This window comes from Lycium barbarum, chromosome 2 (genome assembly GCF_019175385.1).
Source record: "Lycium barbarum isolate Lr01 chromosome 2, ASM1917538v2, whole genome shotgun sequence".
Taxonomy (NCBI): Eukaryota; Viridiplantae; Streptophyta; class Magnoliopsida; order Solanales; family Solanaceae; genus Lycium; species Lycium barbarum.
The window spans coordinates 13,477,400-13,502,078 of NC_083338.1; the positions used below are offsets into that span (position 1 = coordinate 13,477,400).

At 35.0% G+C, this 24,679-nt stretch overlaps 1 protein-coding gene and 1 non-coding gene across 5 annotated transcripts; one reads left to right on the forward strand and one right to left on the reverse strand.

Moving 5' to 3' along the window:
• Positions 1–12,104: 12,104 nt before the first annotated feature.
• Positions 12,105–12,178, reverse strand: TRNAV-AAC (transfer RNA valine (anticodon AAC)). Its single transcript has one exon. It is a non-coding gene; the product is annotated as a tRNA-Val (tRNA).
• A 44-nt stretch (positions 12,179–12,222) lies between these two features.
• LOC132626208 (uncharacterized) lies at positions 12,223–17,629 on the forward strand. 4 transcript variants are annotated; one of them, XM_060340994.1, is made up of 10 exons: positions 12,227–12,507; positions 13,019–13,090; positions 14,342–14,421; positions 14,694–14,793; positions 14,879–14,932; positions 15,547–15,624; positions 15,815–15,912; positions 16,005–16,062; positions 16,765–16,886; positions 16,997–17,629. In XM_060340994.1, exons 1-10 carry the CDS (start codon positions 12,286–12,288, stop codon positions 17,157–17,159), a joined length of 1,047 nt encoding a protein of 348 aa, XP_060196977.1. In that variant the 5' UTR covers positions 12,227–12,285; the 3' UTR covers positions 17,160–17,629. The 4 variants fall into 4 exon arrangements, with proteins under 4 accessions (XP_060196979.1, XP_060196978.1, XP_060196977.1 ...); XM_060340996.1 differs by lacking the exon at positions 13,019–13,090 and having other exon boundaries at positions 12,223–12,507; XM_060340995.1 differs by lacking the exon at positions 14,879–14,932 and having other exon boundaries at positions 12,226–12,507.
• The last annotated feature ends 7,050 nt before the right edge of the window (positions 17,630–24,679 follow it).

The following is a 24,679-nucleotide window of genomic DNA, read 5'->3' on the forward strand; positions in this document are numbered from 1 at the left end:
CAGTCAACGCGAATCAACCTCTGGGGGATAGTAAAAATAAACCTTTAAAGAATGAAGAAAGCTGTGTTAGTATGGTCCGAATGATTGCTGTTTAAAATAATATGGAGATTTAGCAGATAATGTTGAAATAAACACATGTTGCATAGCAAATAAGCACATATTGCGTAGCAAACATACATTGAATAGCAAACAAAACATATTGCAAACAAACATATATTGAATAGCAAACAAAACATATCGGAAGGAAATCAATGCGTCCTATTATGCAAGGGACCTTTTGTGCCAAAGGTAGGCCTAGCGTGGATTTGAAGGATAACATATGTAGTCATGTGTCATTCCAGTGTGCTATTAATTGAAAGCTCAAAACGAATACAATCCCAATGCGAAAGAAATTATTACAATCGCTATTGAACAAGTTAACTAAAATGAAGATGGCCCTTCGTCGCTCTTGAACCTCTTGGTTGCCCGAATTGACTGATCGATCTTTCGGCGATTCTGGGCAAGGTATGACATAGCTAGAACACCCCCTGTTTTGATGCCTTCTTTGATACAAGTATCGCCCTGTTCAGCCAGAAGTGTATCCAACTCTTGCATACTTTGCTCGTAACTAAGTGCTTGCTGCTTCCAATTCTCTGCTTCCCTTTCCTTTTCCTTAAGTTGCGCATGATGCTCGGCTTCAGAAACAAGACTTTTCTTACGCAATTGTCGGAGTAATATGCATGCTTCGGCTTCCCCATCCTTAATCCGATCTTTCAAACTAACACCGGGTTTGATTGATTCCTCCAAATCAGCGGCCAGCCATTCCACATAGTTGTCCTCGCACCCAGCTTGGTATCTATTTGGCTCAACTGAATCTGTTTTTGTGGTCTCTTTCAATTTCCACATGCGAATAACCTCTTTTGCAAAAGGAATTTTCCCTTCTTTGTAGTCAACACAGTAATGACTCATATCTGCCACTAAAGGTATGTTTTGCTTCCTCCCTGATTGTCTCAAAACTCTCAGCGGGGCGTAAGGCTGCAAACCTCGAAGTCCTATCAAGACCAAAAATGGCACGATCTTCGTTCGAAACACCAAAACCTCAGACGGAAACCAACTGAACATCCATTGCATCGAGTCATCGTTCAAATGGCTAAGAAATTCTACCCACTCTTTCACACACTTTGGTTTCTCAAATGATTTTGCTGTCAGGATAGCGCCTGGAACATGACCCAGAATGTGATTCTCACCCATCGGCTTCTGGAACGCTAGACCCCATTGACTTTCTGAAGATGTTCTATCAGCCAAATTTGCAGAAGCAAGTTGCATCCTTCAAAATGCTTATACCCGCGCTTACAACGCCCTAATGCTCGGTAGATATCTGCCACGACCATAGGGACCAGAGTGTAGTGTTTCCCGTCGATGCCACCAAAAAGAGCCTTAGTTACAATAACAAGATGGGTGTGAATGTCTTTTGTGGTTCCTTTAGGAAATACTATAGTCCCTAAAAAACATACTGCGAAAGCGAAGCACCGTTTCTGCTTCCAAGAGTCATATGAGAAGAATTCATCCTGATGATCGACGAAACTCCTTTGATAACCGAATCTGTGATACAAATACTCGAGTGGTATCATAGACTTCTGCAAACATTCCACACCTTTACCCTCTCTGAACCCGAAGCTGTCAGCAAATTCTTTTGGTAAAGGTTGCCTCGGAATAATCATGCCACAATTTTGCCATTTTCTTGGTTTACGTAATAATGCCACATTTTCTATATAGCCTCCTATTTCCTCTAACAACGGAGCCATCTCAATGTTGCCAAATCTAAACACGACCCTCTTTTCATCCCAAAACACAGTTGCAGCCTCGATGATGTCTCTGCAGGGCTGGATATCCATCAAAGACGGTAAGTGTCCCAATGCTCCACGTACAACCCGCTGTCCGTAATCCCCCAAATCAACCCACCATGCTGTTAGTTGGGAAGGGACGCTCAAAACCATGCTGAATCTCGGGTAGGCATTGTGTTGACTCATGGTTACCTGTGTTCACAAATGGTTAGTTCTACCTAAATATCACATGGTCCACATAACGCACATTCATCCTTCAAATTAATGCACATAACGTGATAACCGTCGCTCGGGGTCGTAGACCCACCTGGACATTTTGGAAGAGGTTGACTAATGGACTTAATACACCCTGGGTATTAAGCCTCCTAGGTTCGTGCATGCCCTTAAAGGGTTTTGGCTTAGCTCTATCTTAGGCTGACTAGGAGTTGTTTTCCTATGACGCAAGGCTCCCCCAAGCGGACAACTTGGGAGTGGAAAGTCCGTGGCCGTCGACTGCACCGCTGATCGACTAAATCCACTAGACCAATCCAACTAAAGGGGTAATTTAGTAGTGCACGGGCGCAAACTGCGAAGCCGCTTTAAGTGTGTGAATATGTGTGAGTTTTCCAGGAGTGGAAGAAATATGAGCGGAATGCCAATTTAAGGAAAGCAATAACATACATATTACATAGAAAATTTACATAATAAAACAATCACTTAAGAACATAAAAGAAAAAAAAAGAAAAATAAAGCAACAATAAAGGCAAAAAAATAAAGAAAACAACCAGACATCCAATAAATTTAATTATTAACCTAAGTTGTTATGGTTAAGAACCTAAAAATCCCCAGCGGAGTCGCCAAGCTGTTATACCCCTTTTTAACCGGGTTAGAGCGGAGTACAACATATTGGAGATTCCTAAATTACTTTGTTTTAAGGAGTCGCCACCTAATTAATTTAACGGTGAATTAGGACACCTAGATATTAACTGAGGTAAAGTTAAACCTAAACCTCCATTAATAGTCTGCTTAACCAATGTGATTCTAGGTAAGGGTTCTATATCATCCTAAAGGGAAGGGGTTAGGCATCCTTTAGAATCCGTTGAATACGGTTATCCGGTCAAACTTAGGTTAATTAATTGAGGTTAAATATAGTGCTTATATTTCAAAAAGGTAGCTTGTTCCTGTTATTAAGGTTTAAAGGAAATATAATAATGCCGTCTAAACTAATCGTAGAAAAAAAAATATAATAATTCGCCTAAAGGAGACGCTTTTTTTTTTTTTAAATGGGATTTATAAATGCAGTTAAAACTTAGGATGAAAATAGTAATGATAATAACACTATCTAAAATAAAGACTTCTAGGAAATACCATAATTTATACGAAAAGGTGTTAAAATAAAATAAAAAAAAAAAAAAAAAAAAAAAACTCATAAACATTGCTAAGATTTTTCTTTTTTTTTTTTTTTTTAAATATAATAATACTATTGAAGACAAGGTTCGTAAAATATAATAACTTGCTTATAATTAGTAGCTTTTAGCAAACGTGAGTTTTATGCAAAATTTATATCAATATGGTGATGTAGAAACTCCTAGACCTATTTCCTTAAAACATGGTGTAAAGGGCATAAGTTTCTTTTCCTCTTATTACTTTTATTTGACTATATGCTGCTAAAATATGTAATTTGATGAATCTTAAAAGAAAGTATATATAAGATATATTATAACTTATATTTGCGCGTTCTGAATTTATAAAGTATCAAAATGACTCATGATTCCCTTTAGCTCAAACTATAGTCATGCCTAATTATTCTAATATAGATAAAATATCCTAGATATTATAGACAGTTTTAACGATAATAAAATTGGAGAATTAATTGTTAGTCTTCTTAGCTACCCATCACTAAAACTAAATCTACTAATTCTCTATAATTCAACTAAGCTAAGAAAAACAAACAAAGTAAAAGGTTAGATAAATAATACAAGTTAACTGCACAAGAAAAATAAAGGCATGAAATGAATTAATGAGCTCAGCCCAGTTGGACTGCTGCTGTGTTCTACTTCTGCCATTGGGCTGTGGCCCGGAATCTTTTCTATTGTTTTTTCTTTATTGCGGACAGAGCTGGACACGAGAGGAGTCATGTTGGGCTTTTAGCCCAACCTAGATGCGGAAGAAGATGAGTCCGAGAGACTCGTGTGCGATAGTCATGCATAAAAACGAAAGAAAATGATTAGTATACGATCAATGAATAGCGCTAAACATATGAAATGTAAACTCAAAAACAAATCTGCAGCATACTGCATTCATAAGGATGTATGGAATCAAACACGGTATACTTGCAATAAAAAAAAACATATAAAATTTTAAACGAGTGCAGAAACGCAACATTCTTTAGCAGTGTAATATGAGAGAAAGAAAGGGCTTAACATAACACGTAAAACAGTCGTTGATTCGGTTAATTAGAGATTTGTCACGTTTTATCCAAAAACTCGAGGCCAAAGCATAAGAACATAAGAAAAGTAGTGGTAAGCATAGCAGCTTTATGCTCACATTTAACATCAACAACACAACACATACCGAGCCTAAACATGGCGGATTGGAGATATACTAACACCTACTGAATTCAGGTGAAACCTACTTGGATGCTACTCGAAAGGGTGATATCACATTAACAAGCTCTAAATCCAGAGGAATATACACGGATGGCAGTGAAGCAACATGATAGGCTACGCAAAACTGTCTATTCAAAATTCAAATCAACATAATATTATCAGCTCAGCAACACCAATTAAACCTTGGGCTCTAAGTATACTGGTCAAAGCAAATAAAACAAAGCACTGTAATAGCACATACACAAACTAAGCAATCAATCTTAAGCACATATTATAACCCAATAAAATCCATTAATTACTCTAAACACCAAATAAGATAGACTGATTCCTAAATGAAACGAGGAAAAACTAGCGAAGGCCAGCAGGTTCATTTAGCATACAAAGATCCCATCTAACCAACTTCGAAACTCATCTAAAATTCTTGTTCAATCTAAACTCTTCAGGAACCATCAGTTGGATTAAAAAAAGAAAATTTTTAGGTAAACAGACAAAGTGCATAAATGCCTTGTTTTCATGAACCAACCCGAAAAAGTTAAATATCTCATTATTGAAGAGACCCAAGGTACACACAGTCATGCAAGTTTGAAAGTTTGTTTGAACACAAGCTTGTTTAGAAAAAAGGAATCTAAAAGGAAAAAAAACAGAAAGAAGGAAATACTTCCAGGAAGATAACAACAAAACATGAGCATTTACATTTTGGGCAGAACACTTTAACTAAGCTGAATCAGACCCCTTTATAAATATATATATATATATATATATATATATATATATATATATATATATATATGTATATGTGTGTGTGTGTGTGTGTGTGTGTGAAACTTAAAAAAAAACAAGCTTATGAGACAAATTAATCTGGAAAGAAAAAAAAAAAAAAAACTATAACTATAATGAAACATTAAAGCAATAGAAACAAAAAATAAATGGGGGGATTAAAACAAACCACACTCATACAAGTCTCACAGGGAAGATATGAGAAACAGTGAAATGCAAACAAACCAGTTAGTCTAAATGAAATGCAAGAATTAAGGGAAATGCAAACAAACCACTGAAACTAAATTCATATTTTTCCATACCTTTATTGCAACTCAACAGGTAAAAAAAAAAAAAAAAAAAAAAGTAAGAAATCTCCATACTAGGACCTGCTTTTTATCATGGATTAAAGACAATAAATATACTTATTCACGAAATCTAATCACGCCAAGTTCATATCGTGTTTTTAGCCAGCAACGAACAAAAACTGAGATTTAAGCTAAATACCAAAATCAAGAGGAAATAATGAAAGAACTAAGAGGGGAAAATTATACTACACAACCAGTAGCCTAATAGACAGATTTAAACTAATCTAACTATTGGATTTAAAACACACAGAACTGAAAAGGCAACTAAAATGAGGAAGAGAATTACAGTCTAAATCAAATGAAAACAAACTAAGCTAACCTATGTGAGTTAAAAAAAAAACAACAGAACTGGAAAATAGGATTGAAAGGGAACCTAAACATCTGCACCATATGAAATAAACATTTAAGAGGAATCTAAACACCTAAAACGAAAATGGAACTTAAACTAATTTACTTGAAACACAGAACTAAAGAAAAATAAGAATACTGAGACAAGAAGGAACGTTACATTGAAGGAACACAAACCAGCAATCTAAACGTGCCAAGTTAGAACCAAACTAAACTAAACTAATCTAACCACGTAAATTTACATAGAACAGAACTGAAGCAAAAAGAGAAGGAGGATTACTGACCTTCTTCAAGTGCAGCGAAGTGGGGTTCGGGTCTCCGATCTACACTCGAACTTACCGAATCTGAGCTTCCGTATCTCAGATTCAATGCAATACCAGGGGAGCGAAATAAAATTAAAACAAAACTGATTTAGTATGTTAAATCGATATCAAGAATATTCAACTGCTACGAACTTAATATTTTCTAGGGGATTTTTGGGTTTTTCTGATCTATGTTCTTGTGTGTAACTCCCTTTCCCCTTTTTTTTTTTTCCGTTTTTGTTCTCCTCCTTTATAGGTTTGTTTTTTTGTTGTTTTTTTGAACTGAAAAAGGGAAGGAGGAGCGGGAGAGAGAGAAGAGTGGGGGACAAGGGTGAGTGGGGAGCGGAGAAGAAGGAGGAAAAGGGGGAAGTGGGAGCGGCGACGAGGGATGGAGGAGGCGAGAATTAGGGAAAGGGAGAGAAAGAGATGGAGAGAAAGGAGGAAGAGGAGGCGGAAGGCGGAAAAAATGAGGGAACCCTTTTTAGGGTTTCCTTATTTTGATAAAAATATATCGGACCCGGTCCATTTGTGGACCGGGTCAATTTTAGACTGGGTTTTTAAAAGGATGGACTAGTGAATTAAAACATGTACTGGTCTAAAAATTGAGATAAAAACATGGTCTAGTCCAAAAAAATATTAAGAGTTAATCGGACTTTGATTTGGGGTCCGGTAAGTCAAAAATACGGACTGAGTGCAAGAAATAGTTTGGCTTCTAAATTTGAATAAAAGTCCTATTTTGATTTACGATGTACCAAGGGTGCCAGAATATCACCTGGTACGAAAAAATGTGTAATTGTAAAAGACCCGGGTAAAATTATATGATGTCGCAAATGACCGTGCAATAATATTTAATAACAAACGCTATCATTTAAATGTGCGAAATAAATGCGATGTGTGTGCGGAAGTTGGTAGAAACGTCGAGAAATGCAAGTTTCAATAATACTAAATGATAGCAGCAAATAAATAGCGGTAATAATACTGCTAATAACAATAATGATAATGGTAATAATGATAAGGTTGATGATAATGGTGATAAAAATAATAATAGATATAATAATAATAGTAAATAACAAATATTGATAATTAAAAATGATAGTAATTAATAATAATAATAAAGATGATAGTAAATTAATAATAAAAGTAATAACAATAAATAACAATTATTGATAATAAAAAAAATGATAATAAATTAATAATAATAACAATAATAGGGGTAATAATAATAATGATAATAATAATAATAAATAATAATGATGATAATAATAATAATAATAAATAACGATGATTGATAAAATAATGATAATAATTAATAATAAAAAATAACGATGATAATGATGATTAATAATTGATAACAAATAACGCTGATAATAATGATTAGTAATTAATAATAATAATGATAATGATTATAATGGAAATAACAAGAAATAATAATTAATGACAATTAGTAATGAAAATGATAATTTAAGAATAATAATAAAGATAATAATAATAATAATAATAATAACTGCAGTGGAATAATAAAATGTGGGTGTTAATAAAAGACTAATAATTATAGTAAAATTAAAATGCGTATTTTTTAATTTCTCAAAATACCAGAAGTATTAATAGGTATTTCGGGGGAGAGGCGGGACAAAATTGGGTGTCAACATGGGGCACTTGCTGTGGACGAAGTAGGTCCTGCTGACCTGTTCTTAAAGAATTTCCTGTTACTGTTCCCGCTGAACTGTCCGGTAGACTTGACCCTCTTGTTGAACTCCTTGTCTTTCTCTTTCTGCAAGGCTTCCTCCTCCTTTAGCGGTGTCTCATTGCCCTGTACGAAAGCAACTATCTTGGAGATTGTCATTCCCCCATTCTGTGCAACAATGTTGGCCCCATCATACAAATGGGAATCAAGTCCTCCAACAAACCTCCTCATTCTTGCCCTCATATCCGGTACCATATGTGGAGCATGCTTAGCCAGACTGACAAATTCCAAATAGTAGTCCTGAACTGACCTCCCATTCTGCTTAAGCTTCAGAAATTGCTCAGCCTTAGCCTCTCTGACTTCTATTGGCATGAAGTGGTCCAGGAATGCACTTGTGAATTCATCCTATGTAGCATCAGGTGCATCCTCACCTCGGGATAATTCCCAAGATTCATACCAAGTGTTAGCAATGCCCTGTAGCTGATGAGCTCCAAAAGTAGCTGCTTCGGTTTCTGTAACTGTCATAATCCTGAAGATCTTTTGGAGAGCATCAATGTAGTCCTGAGGGTCCTCATCTTTCTTTGTCCCCGTAAAGACTGGGGATTCATCCTGAGAAAGTCCTTAGTCTTAGAAGACTCTCCATTACCTCCTGAACTTGACCCAGATTCCTGACGTTGGGCCTGAGCTGCTACCAGTTGTGTGAGCATATTGATAGCATTCCTAACATCCCCATTCGATTCACTAGGAGGTGTAATTGTAGGAGCGGTTGGGGCTGCTGTCTGAGTCGGAACGGTCTCTTCGCGAGTTGCTTCCGCAGTAGCCCCTTAGCTGGTGGCTGTAGCCTTTCTGGTGTATTTCCTTTTCGCAAGCATTTTCTGAAAATACGTACGCGCACGAATTAGAAAGGCATCCTAAAAGTACTGCTCTAACTGCACGAACTAGAATATGAAAGAAGTGAGACAATCCTGAATGTCTTGGTGGTCAACTATTTATATGTATGGGGCCCTCAGACATATAAAAGTGACCCCATTGGACACAGTTTCATAGACTCCCTAAAGACACTTGAACCTAGGCTCTGATACCAAGATTTGTCACGCCCCGAACCATGGCCTGGGCGTAACACGACACTCGGTGCCTGACTGCATGTGACCGAGCGAACCACATGGCTTGCTGAACCATCATGAGGCATACATGAGCGGAAATATAACGTGAAGTGCATGATGAGCTTTTATAAAATATAGTAAGTCATAATATTAAACATAAATACTTGATTAAGTTATGAATGAGGACAATATCATAAGTGAGACAAACCGGCTAACCAACTCTGGAAGTCTAACATGACACTTGTCTTATCTATGAAACCTCTAACATGAGTCTGAAAAACACGTAACATACTTGCTGGGACAAGGCCCCAAGCATACCTTTAGATGCAAAACTAGATAAAGAAAGATAATGCCTAAACCCCGAATGAGATGGGGCTCACTAATAAGCTGGTACGTTCAGATCCTAATAAGCAGAGGCGTCGTCCTGTAAATCCGTACCTGGATCGTGAAATGCAGGCCCCCGGGCAATAAAAGGGGACGTCAACACATTGAATATACTGGTATGTAAAGCAACTGAAAGAAATAACATGAGACATGGAATAACATGATAAGAACTGAAACTGAAAACCTGGACATGAACATGAGCATGAGCATGAGCATGGGTACACGCACACACACACATATATATATGATATAAGCAAAACATGATAAGTAGGGAGAGCATTTCATAAACTGACATGTGATATCACCACGTGGGTACGTGGAGTCTGGTACCTCGCCGGACCAGCAGAGCCCTCATACCTTGCCAGGGTATAAGGTGGTAACGTGCTTGATGGATCCATTCAGTGTAAAATTAAGGTATCGTCCTAACTGGGCGGAGCGATCCTTGTCCTACAGTGGCTACGTAGTTTCAGGCTATCTGAGCCTTCTCGATAATTCGTGCAACTCCCAAAAACATGAACATAATATAGTTGGCTAAGAAGCCCATGATTTTCGTGAAATAACTTGTAATCATGATTTCACAAAGTAACTTGTAACATAGCCTGTATCATGGTTTCATGAGATAACTTGTAGCATGGTTTCATGAAATAACTTGTATGTAGCATGTATATTTCTTGTATCATGGCATGAAAGTAATTATATGATTTAATTGCATGAAAACTTGTAGACATATAGGATATTCATGAAATAATCATTCTTAGTAAAAAACATGCATGCAAGAACCCATGGAATACAAAATATGGGTTTTCATGGATTACGGACAGATTCTCAATAATCATAATGAGTATCAAGAACACAATGATAGAATAATAGCACTTCAAACATAATATAGTCATAGACATGGACCTAGGGTTATCATGAGCATAATATAGAATAGAAACCCTAGTTTTGTAAAGTTTCATACTTTATGGATTAGGAGGTGTGGGGAAGAACAATGATGTTCCCGCACGTAGATAGTAACTCTACATACCTGGTAATGCTCCAAACATGAATTAAATACTTTAACTTTGAAGAAGATTTCCAAAATCTTGAATCTTGAACCTTGAGATGAGTTTTCTTGAAAACCCTAGGTTAAGAATGATGATTCTTATTTAGATTACAAGGATATATGTTAGAATTGACTTGGAATGATTAGAATAGGCTTACCTTAGTGTTCTTGATGATGGGAGAGAATAGAAGGTCGTTCTAGGGCTTGGGGGTGTGAAGAATGAAGTGAAAAAGCCTTAAAACGAAGTTTTAAAATTGCCGTCGGACCCATTTTATGGCCCATAAAAGTTTTACGGACCGTATATCCCACCGTAAATCAATTACAGTGATTTGGGCTTTCTGGACCAATTTTACGGCCTAAATATACGACCCGTATAATTTTCACGGCCCGTATATTCCACCATAAATCGGCAGAACACTGTTTTAGTAAAACGGGCATAACTTTTTGTAAAGATGTCTGTTTGACCTCCGTAATATACCGTTGGAAAGGTATTTCAAAGATACAACTTTCAAGAAGGAAATTTTCCCAAATTCCTTACAGATTTTTCCGTATACTCATTTTAATTGAGACATGGTGCAAACTCACTTGAAAACACGCTCCGTAGGGTAGCTTCCGACTTTCCTTTGCTCAAGGACTCTTCTCATGTCTTGATTGGGTTTCAAATACCATTTATACACTGCTCAAATTGGGTTCATTATACCCCCGTCTTATGAGTCAAATCTTAGCCCGAATGCACGAGGTGTTACAAATACCCTCCCTCTGTCTATTTTTATTTGTCCACTATACTAATAATATATCGCTACTTTTACTTGTATAGTTTGAAAAACCAAGACATAATTTACCATTTTATACCTATTTTACCTTTATTATTAAGTACTCTAATTCAATTCAATTCTCATTTTATTTATTGCTTATTAAGAGTGTCTCAAGTCAAATATAGACAAGTAAACATGGACGGAGGGAGTAATAAACAAAAGAAATTAGAAAATAAAATAAAAAATTGAAATTTGATCTCAATCCAAAATTCCCATTGAGACCCAAATTTTTCGATTTAATACTCACAGATTTGAAATTAAGAGAAATGCTTAATTTAAGGGATTTTGAAGTTTCTGTTTGTGTGTTCTCGCTAGAGATCATAGATAAAATAACAGAATAGAGAGAAGGCAATATAAATAATAAAAAGAAGAAAATTGGAAGAGCCGAAAAGGGAATTACAGGTACAAAGGAACTAAAAAGCACAAAGAAAAATGAAAGTTTGAATCTATCAAGATAGATTCAAACTTGTGTCTACCAACCATGACACTTTTGTCTAATTTGCTACTGGGGGTGACAGGATTAAATATTTAACCTAGTTTAAGTAAATAACAACATAGGTATATAAAAGTTTTATCAATTTAGGGGGTGCCATGCCACCCCCACCCTAAAGAGCGGATCCACCCTTGGTTTCACCGTTAATTATCTAAATATTATCGTATTGTTACTCTACATTTATGGGTAATATACATCTAAAAGCAGTTCAAATATAATATATTTCCTACATAAAGAGACCAAATGCACGTATTTTAATTAATTGAAGGTCAGATGTGTTGAGCCATAAATCACAAAGACCTAAACCAAAGGTTATCAATAACTGAGGGACCAAAAATACTATTCTCCCAATAAAAATTGACTGTCAAAAGAAAAGGAAAACGCAAGGGGGTGATTGGCTTCGCCCGGACTCGAACCGGAGACCTTCAGTGTGTTAGACTGACGTGATAACCAACTACACCACGAAACCATATGCTCAAGCTTTGGGAGTACATAATTATAATATTCTGTGTACCGCTGACGAGATTAACTTCATGCGGTCTCTGTTGGGTTTGAGGACCAAAAGCAACAACAGAAATGGTAGTAACAGTGAGAGTAAACTCACTAAAGCCATTAACATGGACTCCATTTCTTTCTTCTCTAAATAGCTTCAATTGGCCTTTTTCTTTTGTATCTATTCCAAGAAAACATTCAAAATTAACACCCTTATTTAGTCAAATGGCAACTAGTGAGGCAGAGCCACAAATAATGACCAAAATCATTGACTCACATTTACATGTTTGGGCATCCCCACAAGAGGTAGATACATACCACTTATTCCATATTTCACTACAAAAATCTGAAATTAGTTATGAACTTCGTCGCTAATCTGTTGCTATATTAGTTATATACCTTGTAGCTAACATAATTTTTTGATAATTTGTCTATAAATATGATTAACGACGGATTTTGTTGTTTAACTACAAAATTTGCCCGTCACTAATTCTTATTTTTTAGTACGCCGTCCCAATTTATGTGGCACAGTTCGAATTTCGAGAGTCAAATAATTTAATTTTGACCTTGAATTCAGGCATGAAATCTTTAAATTCTAAAATAAAATTTACATATTTGAAAATTACATAAAAAGAACTATAAGTCACAATTATTGACAATTTAAAATATTTAAAAGATATATGAAAAAGTTACTGAAAAAAAAGATTTGTTTGAATCTCGAAATCCAAAAGCTCACAAGATTTGATACTTTCTTTTTTTGTGGGGATGTGGCAAGATTATGTTGAAGTATGAGGAATTAATGGTTGAAATTTGTTAGGCTGCAGAGAAGTACCCCTATTTTCCTGGTCAAGAACCTAGTTTGCCTGGTCATGTCGATTACTTGCTGGAGGTACACCGTAAATGCTTCACCTTTTTCATATTTAAGATGTTTAATGATCACCTGATGATGTTAGTAGATGCTACTTTAGTGCTCTTCTTCTTTTGTTTATGTTTGGTATGAACTGAAATTGTTCTTAAAATTAATAATTGTTCATGATTAAACATGTTCTGGTGTTTGATTATTTTAACTTGTTGAAAATGGTTTCCAAGATAAATTTTTTACCAAAGGGAAAATCAGTACTTGGTTTAGTGTGGTGAAAAGCATTTCTTTAAGAATGATTTCCTTGATAATATCATTTTTCACTGGGTATGTTGTTGATGTTGTTGTTGTTGTTGGTTATATTGAATTGTTAACTTGATTCTTTAAGGAGAATATGTTATGATTTTATGAATAGGTGCGAATGGGAAATGGTCCTTTGCACCTTTTCATGGAAAAGGCTTCACACCTTTTCATTCCTTTACTAAATACTTCATTTCCATCAGATTTTCCTGATGAAACAAAAATACTGATCTTCTTCTTCCTTCTTTTCTGCACTTCAAATAATTTCTGTGTGAGATTTCTGCCGTCTTTTGCGTTCGTCGTTCACCGGGGTTTGAGGTACCGCTACGCTGGTGAGTTAATTCTTTCTATCCTCGGAGGATATATTTCATAACCTTGGGTACTTGAGGGCAGGGGCGGATCCACACCATTGGGTGTGGGTTCGCGGGAACCCACAACTTTTATCCGAACCTTGTATTTATAATGTGAAACCCTTCAAATACATAAGAAATTTGAGCTGAGAACCTGGTAACAACAGACACTGCTAGCTGGGAACCCACAAGCTTCAAATTCTAGATCTGCCTCTGCTTGAGGGGAATAGTTTTCTTAAGGGAACACTGTGAATTCAGTGGGCTCGAATTTTCAGATTCTGGTTTACATTGTTTCCTCTCATTCCAGATTCCGTTTATTTTTCACTTCCAAATGTTTCCTTTATCAAATATCTAATGTTTATTTCCTATCAGTTTCTTCCGTGAACACTTAGAAGTTAGTGTTAATTTAATACTCAAAAACATATCAATGGTGTTTCACCTATTTTAGTACCCAACTAAGAATTACAAAATGACCCAGAAAATGATTTGCCTCAAAGTAAAACATCTCTATTTAAAATATTTCTGATGTACTAAACGCATTTCTTCTGTTGTCACCGTTGAGTATTAATCGTCACAATGCTTTCATTGTACCAACATTTAAGACCTACTCAAATGTTTGTGTTTCGAGCAGTGTATGGAAGAAGCAGGTGTGGATGGAGCACTTATTGTTCAGCCCATTAATCATAAGTTTGATCATTCTTATGTTACCAGGTCTCTTCATATCTCTCTTCACTAAATTTGCAGCTTCTTTTGTTGTTCCTTAAGTAATATATAATCAAAGATTTGTTAATTGTGAAGACTAAGATGTTTGTTTCAATAACTACTTAATTATAGCAAACAGCAATTCCAAACTAACGTCTATGCCTAGTCTTTCAACTTTCAAGGATGCTGCACCAAATGCTATGTACCTTCTTTTTTTCTTGTTATTATCAGTCATATTGACTTGAGAGGTTTTTTGTCCTATGCCTAATACTTCTGTCCAGTGCGCTAAAGAATTTTCCTTCCAAATTCATCGGCTGTTGCCTCGCGAATCCAGCAGAAGATGGGAGTGGGATAAAACAGCTTGAAGATCTGGTTTTAGAGGTTTGTAACAACTCATTATTTTAGATAATATCGGTTTTCAGTCTTTAGGAATTATGTTGACAAAAGATACTTCTACTGATTCTAGGATGGTTATCGTGCTGTTCGCTTTAATCCGTATCTTTGGCCTTCTGGTCAAAAGGTATCAATCTTCTTTCCATCAATATTGATCTCAGAGTTTATTTTGCCTTGGCATTTGCATATGATGTTTATCGAATATGAGGCACATTAATTATAGATTCGTTATGTTGGAAGATTCTATGAATTTTTCTTTTAACCTTATGTTCCTTCCTGTATGGTTAACTAACTGTATGAGAAGAAAACACGTGTCCGATCAGAAACTAGACAAAAAACCAGATACATACCTGATAAGTCCTGTACTTAGTTATGCCTTGCAAAGAATCTCTGTGAGGAAAAATAGAGTCCGAGCGATATTAAAGTGAGGTGGAAAAAACAAAAAAGGTTTCTTCCTTTTGAGTATGTAGTGGTCTCTTGAGCATTTGACTCGGGACTACCTAATGTAAAATTTCTTACTACAGTGAATTACTTTGGTCCTCTCGGCCCGTGGTTTTTCCCTTATTCAGAAAGTTTTCCACGTTAAATCCTTGTTACTCTTTTTATTATTGTTGACTACCGATCTTGGTGTTCCGTTTATTGTAGTTATATGTACCATGAATTTTTTTGTGTGCTATTTTTTCCCAACAAGAATTTGTATTTTGTAATTACCAGTGTTAATCATTTTAAATCTTTTAGTAGATGACAAATGAAATTGGGAAGGCACTATTCTCAAAGGCTGGAGAGCTTGGAGTGCCAGTCGGTTTCATGTGTATGAAGGTACTTCAGTTACTAGCATTCAACTCTTTGGGAATTATGTTATAACTCAAGTGATAATGTGCTATTGTTTATTAGATACTATTACAAGCTTTTCAATTGGGGAGCACGATTTCAATAGTTTTCCTTGAATTTCTCGTTCCGCTTTTGATAATGATGTTAAGGGTAGACTAACTAAGATGGATTGTTTCAGGGTTTGCTTTTGCATTTGCAAGAAATTGAGGAATTGTGCACAGAATTTCCCTCAACTGTAGTTTTGCTTGATCATGTGGCTTTCTGTAAGCCCCCAAAGTAAGCCATCACTTAACTTTTCTTATAAATCGTCGTACATCTTCGCAGAATACGGAGAATAGTGTTAGGTGATTTATCTAAATGTCTTGTAGAAATGATGAGGAAAGACAAGTTTTCTTGGAACTGTTAAAGCTTTCAAGATTCCCACAGGTAACATTTGGTCAAAAAGCATTCTGGATTTCTTTAGTATATACACTTAGTTCGTTCAATATATAATATCTGCACGTAAGCTGATTTGAATCCTGTAGAAGACAATTAAATCTGTGTAGACAAAAACCAACCAATTAACATGTTCTCAAGATTCTAAACCTTTCTAATTGGGGCTCAAGGCATCTAAACTTTCTTTCTGACTGTTGCCTGAGTCCTGCCTAATCATCATTTTTTAACTTTTTACCAAAAAATAAAGATATGGAAGATATTCGACTACTTTTTAACATTATTCTGAAGTATTCTTGACAAATTCCTTCTTAGTATTAGCTAAACTCACAACAGATGCGGAAAGAGGAAGGTTCCGTACTTTGAAATGCAATAACCAAACTATTTCCTGCTTACTCTATTGTTATCGCCAACAGATGGCTTAAGGTCATTGAGTTGACTGATATCTGAGGTAGTATTTTGGATGGGCTTTTCTCATTTTTGGCCCTTCGGCCGAAATTAATTACGTGCACTAGCCAAAATATACAAAACACATACACTGATTATGTATATTATATGTATATTTTTGTATCTTTATGTATACAATATGTATATTATATGTATATTTTTACTTAATATACAAAACCTATTCATTTGCTGGCTATTATGTTTTTGAGCGGTCGAAACATGTAATTATCCCTATTTGAATTGTGGCAGGTATATGTAAAATTTAGTGCTTTGTTCAGAGTGTCGAGAAATCCATATCCGTATGAGGACTTGTCTCAAGTTCTTGCCCAACTAGTCTCCAGTTATGGTGCACCTCGCATCATGTGGGGAAGGTAAACAAGTAACATTCTTATTGTTCATTGCTTATTAGAACAAACTCAGAACTTCTAAATTGAGGGCCAAAAAATGATCTCTGAATTTTGGACCTGTCTACATGGTGCAGTGACTTCCCCTTCATTGTCGCCGAATGTGGATATAAAGAAGCAAGAGAAGCGGTTTCTTATCTAGCAAAGCAGGGGCATTTACCTCCTTCTGCCACGGAGTGGATCATGGGTAAAACAGTTATGCAGCTCTTCGATGGAAAATGGAGTTCTTTAGTAAATTGACAACGAAACTTGACAACTAGAAACAACAGATTAGATGACTTTCAAACATGTCATTGAAACCTTAATTGTACTTGAGCAGACCAAAGGAGACAAGTATTGTAAGCATATGTGCAATAAAGGAAAAAAATATTTTGTGACCACATCATTGACATTAGTTGTGTGAGACTTCTTTTTCTCTCACAAATTTGTGGACCCGAAAATGTAAAATTTAGGCCCACTTTTTTGTGAGACAAAACGAAGACTCACACAACTAGTGTCAGCTGTGTGGAGCACATAGTAAAAGTTTTCTGTGCAATAAACTATGGATCCACTGTCCTGTTTGACCAAATCAGCATCAGGCACAGTGGTTGTGGATCAGCAGTGGGGGAACCTTTTAGTAGCAGTATTCAATTACCACTTAAGTCTCCTATGCTTTGATGTGTATTCCTATCGTTTGCTGCGCTTTTTTGTATCTTGCTATTTTGATGTCTCCTTTTTGAGTCAGGTCTTTCAGAAACAACCTCTCTATCCCATGGAGGTAGGGTAAGATCTACGTACGCCCTACCTTCCCCAAACCCCACTTATGGGACTACACTGGGTATGGTATTGTATTATAGAAATCCATAAATTTCAAATCCTGGATCGGCCTCTGTCAGTGTATGCCATATTCAGTGTAGTAGAACCAGAGGCGCTATCATCTAGTTGCTTAGTCCTATTCAGGGCATTGCGGTGAGGGCAATAGTAGGTTACATAGGGAATTCTTGTTTCTAGCAAGTCCTGCAAACAATGGAAGAAGTTTAATAAATTCACCTATTTTTTTTGGTCCTGTTTTCTTATAGTGACAATTATTTATTCACTATTCGTTATGTGAAGTCCATGCTGCTGAATATGGCAATTACCGCAGATAACAGCATAAGATTGGGCTGGATCCTCTCCCAAAAGCAATGCTGCAATTCGTGCAAGCAAACCCCCGTTTTGTGTGCTTGAACCTGTGGGATTGTAATGCTAGATAGCCTTTTGTTGATGTTGCTTTATACTAAAACCTTCAAGCTGTACATCTCAAAGCATTTCACCTTTGGCATGATCCGATACAGCACTTTCTGTGCTACCTATTTCTCGCTTGCTTCCTATTTCTCGGTCCGGTGGACTGCATATAACAACTCCTCAACAATGTAGAAATCGTGCAGTCCACTGGACCGAGAAATAGGAAGCAAGCGAGAAATGGGTAGCACAAAGAGTGCTGTATTGGATCATCTCGAAGGAGAAATACTTCGTGCTGTGTGTGTATCTATAATATGTGTCAAAGTGAAACGTTACAAAGCAGAGAAAAAAACAGCCAGACTGGACAGCCCCAGTTTGACAGGACAAAGCACCTCACCAACAACTTGTTCTACATAGACATCAGCTAAACACAAGCCCTTAAAGGTAGTAGTTTAAAGCTTCTAATCTTCTAGCTTAAAGCAATCTTCATTGAGCCTCAAACATGTACACATTGGATGCTCATTCTGCATATCACTTCAGCAGTTCTTTCCACCTGAGAAAGCAGCTTTTGGTTCCTCTCTTGCCAGATATGGTACACACTGCTGTCCAGAGTCATATAAAATATACTAGCATTTTCACCATTCCCCTTGCAGTGAATTGTTGCCCATCTCACCTCTTCCTGCCAACCAGTAGGATCTCTGTCAACACCCTGCCACTGTAGGATTTTCTTCCAGATCAAAGCTGCGAAATTACAATTGAAGAGAATAGGTGTTCTATATTCTCATTTCCAGGTCCACACTAAACACAACTAGTATCTTCAACACAACTCCACCTAGATAATCTAGCCTTTGTAAGTAATCTCCCATGTAAGCCGATGAATAGAATGAAAGTCCATCGAGGTGCCCCAACATTATTGCATACAAGTCCAGGAGTTGTTATATGTTATTTGACTTTTACTGTGATAAGTAGGGTTTTGTCCTGATGTTATGCAACCTTTTCCTTCTAATTTTCCTGAGAAGGAAATGCAAACTAGACTTAATTATAACTTTCACTTAAAAGTCCATGGTCTCTTTTCTATCTTCTCACACCATCTGAACCACCATTGCCAACAAGTAGAACCAAGCTTTTTAAGTCTTCCCCGGCACCATACTTAGCCATTGGAGTCCATTCAAATAAATATCCAATCAGACACCTTTTCAACAGGCCATTTGTCTTGGATAGGTTAAATTAAACTTTGCAGAGGGTTCCCAACCTTGTATTATCATAAGATGACATAACATCTCCTTATTGCCTTTGATAGTCTTACCAAAGGGTTTTATCATAACATCTCACTCTAGTTTTTAAGTCTGAATTTTTTTTTCCTGAAAACTTCTTTTAAATATGAAGAAAGACATTTATGTTATTCACTTATTCATATTAATGGATGATTTGGTATTCCAACTAATTTAAGAAAACAGATGAAATTTCGTAGTTTCTTTTAAATCCAGGTAACCATAAACAGAAAAAGAGACTCCAGCTCACCTTTTCTCTTCTTTTACCGGGTACTTAGAAGAAAGTTTGTGAGCTTTAGACAAAACATGTGGTTGATTTGTGACAACTTTAGAGACTTCAGTAAATGATCTCTTTTTTTTTAATATATAATTTTCTTGCAACATATGAACCCTTTTAAGCCACGGTTTAAAGATCTCTTTTGAGCAAATGGAAAATCTTATGACAAAACATTCGACCACGGTCTAAAATTTTGTAAGTTATCACAAAGATTAGACGACAGTCTAATGTTTAATTGTATGTAAGATTGAGTAGTATATAAGCAAACAATAAAGCTGAGTCTAACGTTGTTCACAAAGGTAATTCTCTAAAGGGTTATATACTTATATTTTCACAAATGTAAAAAATAAGGAGAATACCTAAATGACTTAAAAAGGTCATTTGTGTAGATCAGCCAAAAAAACATTCAAATTGAAGTTCATCTAGTTTGGTCGATTCGATCACAATTTTTTAGCCAAACACCCAACAATCTGTCTGATGCTAGAAGAATGTTAAACATTACCCTTTAAATCTTGTACCATGTTCATATGACACGACTATCAATTGGCTGATACAACCACCTAATGATTAACTATATTTAGACTTCGAATTTATTTTTCTTGAAAGGACTTGTTGTACGGTCAAATCTTTCTATATCGGTGTAGTTTGTCTAAATATTTTTTTATTGCTATAGCGAGATGTTGTTATCGAGAATACAACATAACATGAAAAATCAATTCTAAAAAAAAAAAAAAAAACTTGACCGTTATAGTGAAATGTTGTTAGAGAGGATGACTGTTATAGATAGGTATGACTCTATTAACATTTCCGAAAATAGTTTATTAGGGAATAAATAATTGAAAAGAAACTATTACGATTCAAACACAATTATAATCTCGTGATCTTGCTGCTTGTATCGAAAATTATCCAGATATATTGAGTTATTACTTGAACATATCTACGAAGTACTAGTATATTGAATTTAGAACCATAATTTAGTAGAAAATTCACATAAAAATAACTCTGTGCAATTATTTATAAAAAGTATTGAATTAATTAGTTATTCATCTTGTTGTGTACATCCTTGCATCTTAAAATCGCGGTAAAGAAAACAATCCCTACATTCTTTTGTGTACACATTATTTTAGTTTTGTGTAAATGGAAAATATGGCTAGGTTTGCCAAAGAGGGGACCCTGTGATAGTACCTCTGTGGAACTAGCGTGTGTTCACGGGAAACCAAAAAATAAAGCCAAACCAACAAAAGAAAATGACATATTTTTAGGTTTGATTTAATTTTGTTTGGTTTTTTAACTTTTAAAAATTAGTTTGATTGGTTTTCGAGTAGAAAATAACTGAACATATTCCAAATCATATAAATATCTATTTAAAAATTATAGTTATACACATTGTGTTGTGTGTGTGTTTTTTATATACTATCTTTTTTGAATTTTTTATCGTGCATATTATTTTGCACTTTTTAACTTTAGTTTTCAAATAAGTATTGCTTTACTTACTACTCCCTCCGTCCCAAAGTAGACTTTAGCGCAAAAAAAAAAAAAAAATTATCCAAAAATAAGTGTCATCTTAAGAATTCAAGATAAAAATTGGCAAGTGTTTTCAACTATGTCCTTAGCATTAAAAAAATAGTTCTCTTTAATATTTCTAGATTCTCAAATAACATCTAATAAATAGAGATAGTTTAGTATACACCAATTATATTTATTGATTTCTTAATGTGTGTGATTTTTGCTAAATTACTTATTTTGAGACGGAGGGAGTATAGTTTATCATGGGAAATAATATTTTAATTATATGTATGCCTTCTCACAGTATTAGTGAAACTAAAAGTTATGAGGTGTTTCAATTCAAATACAATCAGAGATACATTCTGATAAGCTTGCACTGTACTTCTGCACTATCCAAACACTTTACATTGATAGACAAATGAAATAGTTAATTATATTTATACATTCTGTTTTTCTTTATTTAATTCTCTTTTCCTTTAATTCGGTAAGAAAATTTAGATATATGGACTGGTTAAGTAGTGTCTATGTGCACTCCGCAAGGTGTTAAGAATATCAGCCCGTATTAGTGTATTTTGTGTGGTAATATATACACGTATATTGTTTTTGGCAGTGTTATGCATGTCACGTTCTGAAAAAATCAGCAAAAAGTAAAATAATCGATAAAAACCAAATTGATGAAGTTTCTATTAAGTTTGAGTTGATTTGGTTTATGTTTTTAAAAACTAATTTAATTTATTTGGTTTCTTTTTAGGTAAACAGCGATCCAAATTGAATCGTGAATATACCCATGTGGAAGCATTGTAGAGACTAGCTAAAAGCACCATGTCTATTACTCCCTCTGTCTAAAATTATTGTCATTTTCTTAATACACACCCCTTAAGAAATATTAATTAGGAAGGTATTTTGTTACTCTATCTTTATTTATGTCTAAGTTATAGTCTCTCTCCATTAAATATTTACTCTTTCTATGTGTCGTCTCCATTAATGACAAAATTTCACTAAGGGTAAATGAGAAAATATATTGTGTCTTGAACTTCTAAAACGATAAATAATTTGAGACAACTATTTTTAATAACCACTACTGAGGGATTATAAAACTAGGAAGATGTAAAGCCACGAAACTATTTTTGATTCATACATTTATGTTTGTTTTGGTTTTCAAAGTGTCATAAATTTGTGGAAATAGACTTCTTTTAAAAGTTAATTACTCCCTCCGTTCACTTTTACTTATGCATTATTCTAAAAATAGATTTTCATTTTTTACTTGACACTTTTAGCATATCAAGAAAAGATAATTTTTTTTTCTTATTTTACCCATAACATTAATTACTCATTTCAAATCATCTTTCAAATTCATTAAAAATATGCACCAATTAATACGCGTATCATGACAAATTAAACACTTTATTTATTATTTCTTAAGGGATGTGCAAAGTTTATAGTGGACAAGTAAAAGTGAACGGAGCGAGTAGATACTATATTGTTGCATCATTGATTGTGGACCATTTTTTTCAAGGATTCCATCAATTGGCTTCATTTGTCAAAGGACTGCTTGTAGACTTCATTTGCAAACATTAACGTTGTAAATAGGATAACATGTGGCTTAGTCTTCAACAATAACTAGTGAATTGTCTGCGCTTCGTGCAGTCATAAAAGACTCATTAGAATTATAATTAAACTTTTTAACACTCAGAATTTAAAAGTAATCACGAAGTATAATTTGTGAAGTTTACAATCTTCTTTATTTTTTCTTTCATAAGGTAAACTATGCAGCTAAGTTTATAAATTCAACCATATGCATTTTGCAAAACTTAAATATTCAAAAATTAAATTAACTGTAAAAATAAATAAAAGCATCACCAACATTTTAGTAAGAATAAAAATGACACAACTGTAACACGATAACAAAAGAGGCCCAAAAGATCTTAAAATATCTTTCGTGTTAACAATATAAAATTTTGAATTATCAATTATTATCATTTGGCTTATGTTGTATTTAATTGATCCAAAAATAACATATGAATAACTAATCAACTAATCAATTACAAAATATATGTCACATTAATTAAAATGCAATTTACTTCTAAAATATAATATTCGTTCAGAAAATACCAATTATCCTCGCAAGATACCCCATTGAATTTTTTTTCTTTTCTGAAAGCCCCATTGAACCAATAATGAACAACTCAAATTCAATTCCATGACTAAAGAGATTCCACCGCAAAATAATACTCAAAGATTTAAAGAAAAAAATCAGTGGTGAAAATTTTCTTGTGAGACAGCACCTTTTCACCCTTCTCTCCCTGGCAATGAAGATATATAAAGCTCAATAAATCCATTCTAATCCTATCAACGTGCTTACTATTTTACTTAATAAAAAATTCAAATTTCTGTACAAACTAATAAATTATAGAAAAAAAAAATTGTGAAGATTTGCGGCCCACATGATGGTGGCTGACCCGGCCCAACTATGTGTATTTGAAATGAGTTGTAATTTTACATTGGTTTTGGGTTTTGTATTTCTAGACAACAGATATTTTTCAATAAGCATCCTTTTGGCATTTCATTTTCATCGACTCCATATTATTTCTCTCTCTTCTTTTCCTCTTTTACTTTCAGTTTTCTCCTCTATATTTCCGCAAATTCGTCCATAAATCTCATCTTAACATGGTATCAGAATTTCTAGGGTTTGCCCATTTCACCATTTTTAGGTTTTTTTTTTTGTGTAGATCGAAGCTTGAAATCTGGTTATTTCGCTTCAGTTCATCGTGTTTTTATGCTACGAAGATTACAAATTGATCGTTTATCGGTTTACTCAACGATTTGCAACGATTTGTGGTGATTTCGAGTTGGGGTTGCCGTTTTTTTGTTGATTTTTTTGTTGAACAAGACCTTCTTCTTCAGGCCTAAGAAGAAGTGCGGTATTTTCATCCTTATTCTCTCTCTAATCCTTCATATTCTAGTGGTTATTACAGATATTACATTGTTAATTTCAGTTGAGAAATTGTTGTGGTCGATATAGTGTTGTTGACTGATTTCAGTTACGAAGTTGTTGTAGTCGATTTAGTTTTCTTGACTGACCTGGTGTTGTTTACTTCATTTGGTAATGTTGACTATTGTTGATACCATCTGGGTTGTTGTGTTGCTAGTTAGTTCGAACAATTTTAGCTGGGTTTTATTGATTGTGGAACTGTTGAACTTACTGTCACCTCATGGGTAGTGTTACGGGTGCGAATGCTGCTAACAGAACTACGAACAATGCACATCCTACAAACAATGCAACTCTTACGAACACTGAAGGCTTTTCCCCATTTTCCATCAATCCATCTCATTGTTTCTATGTACATCCCTCAGACAATCCTTGTACACAATTAGTATATGTTCCCTTCAGTGGCAGTGGCTATGTCACATGGCGAAGTAGTATGTTAACTTCTCTTTCTGCTAAGAATAAGTTAGGTATGATAGATGGAAGGGAAAACATTCCTACCTCAGACTCACCATATTTT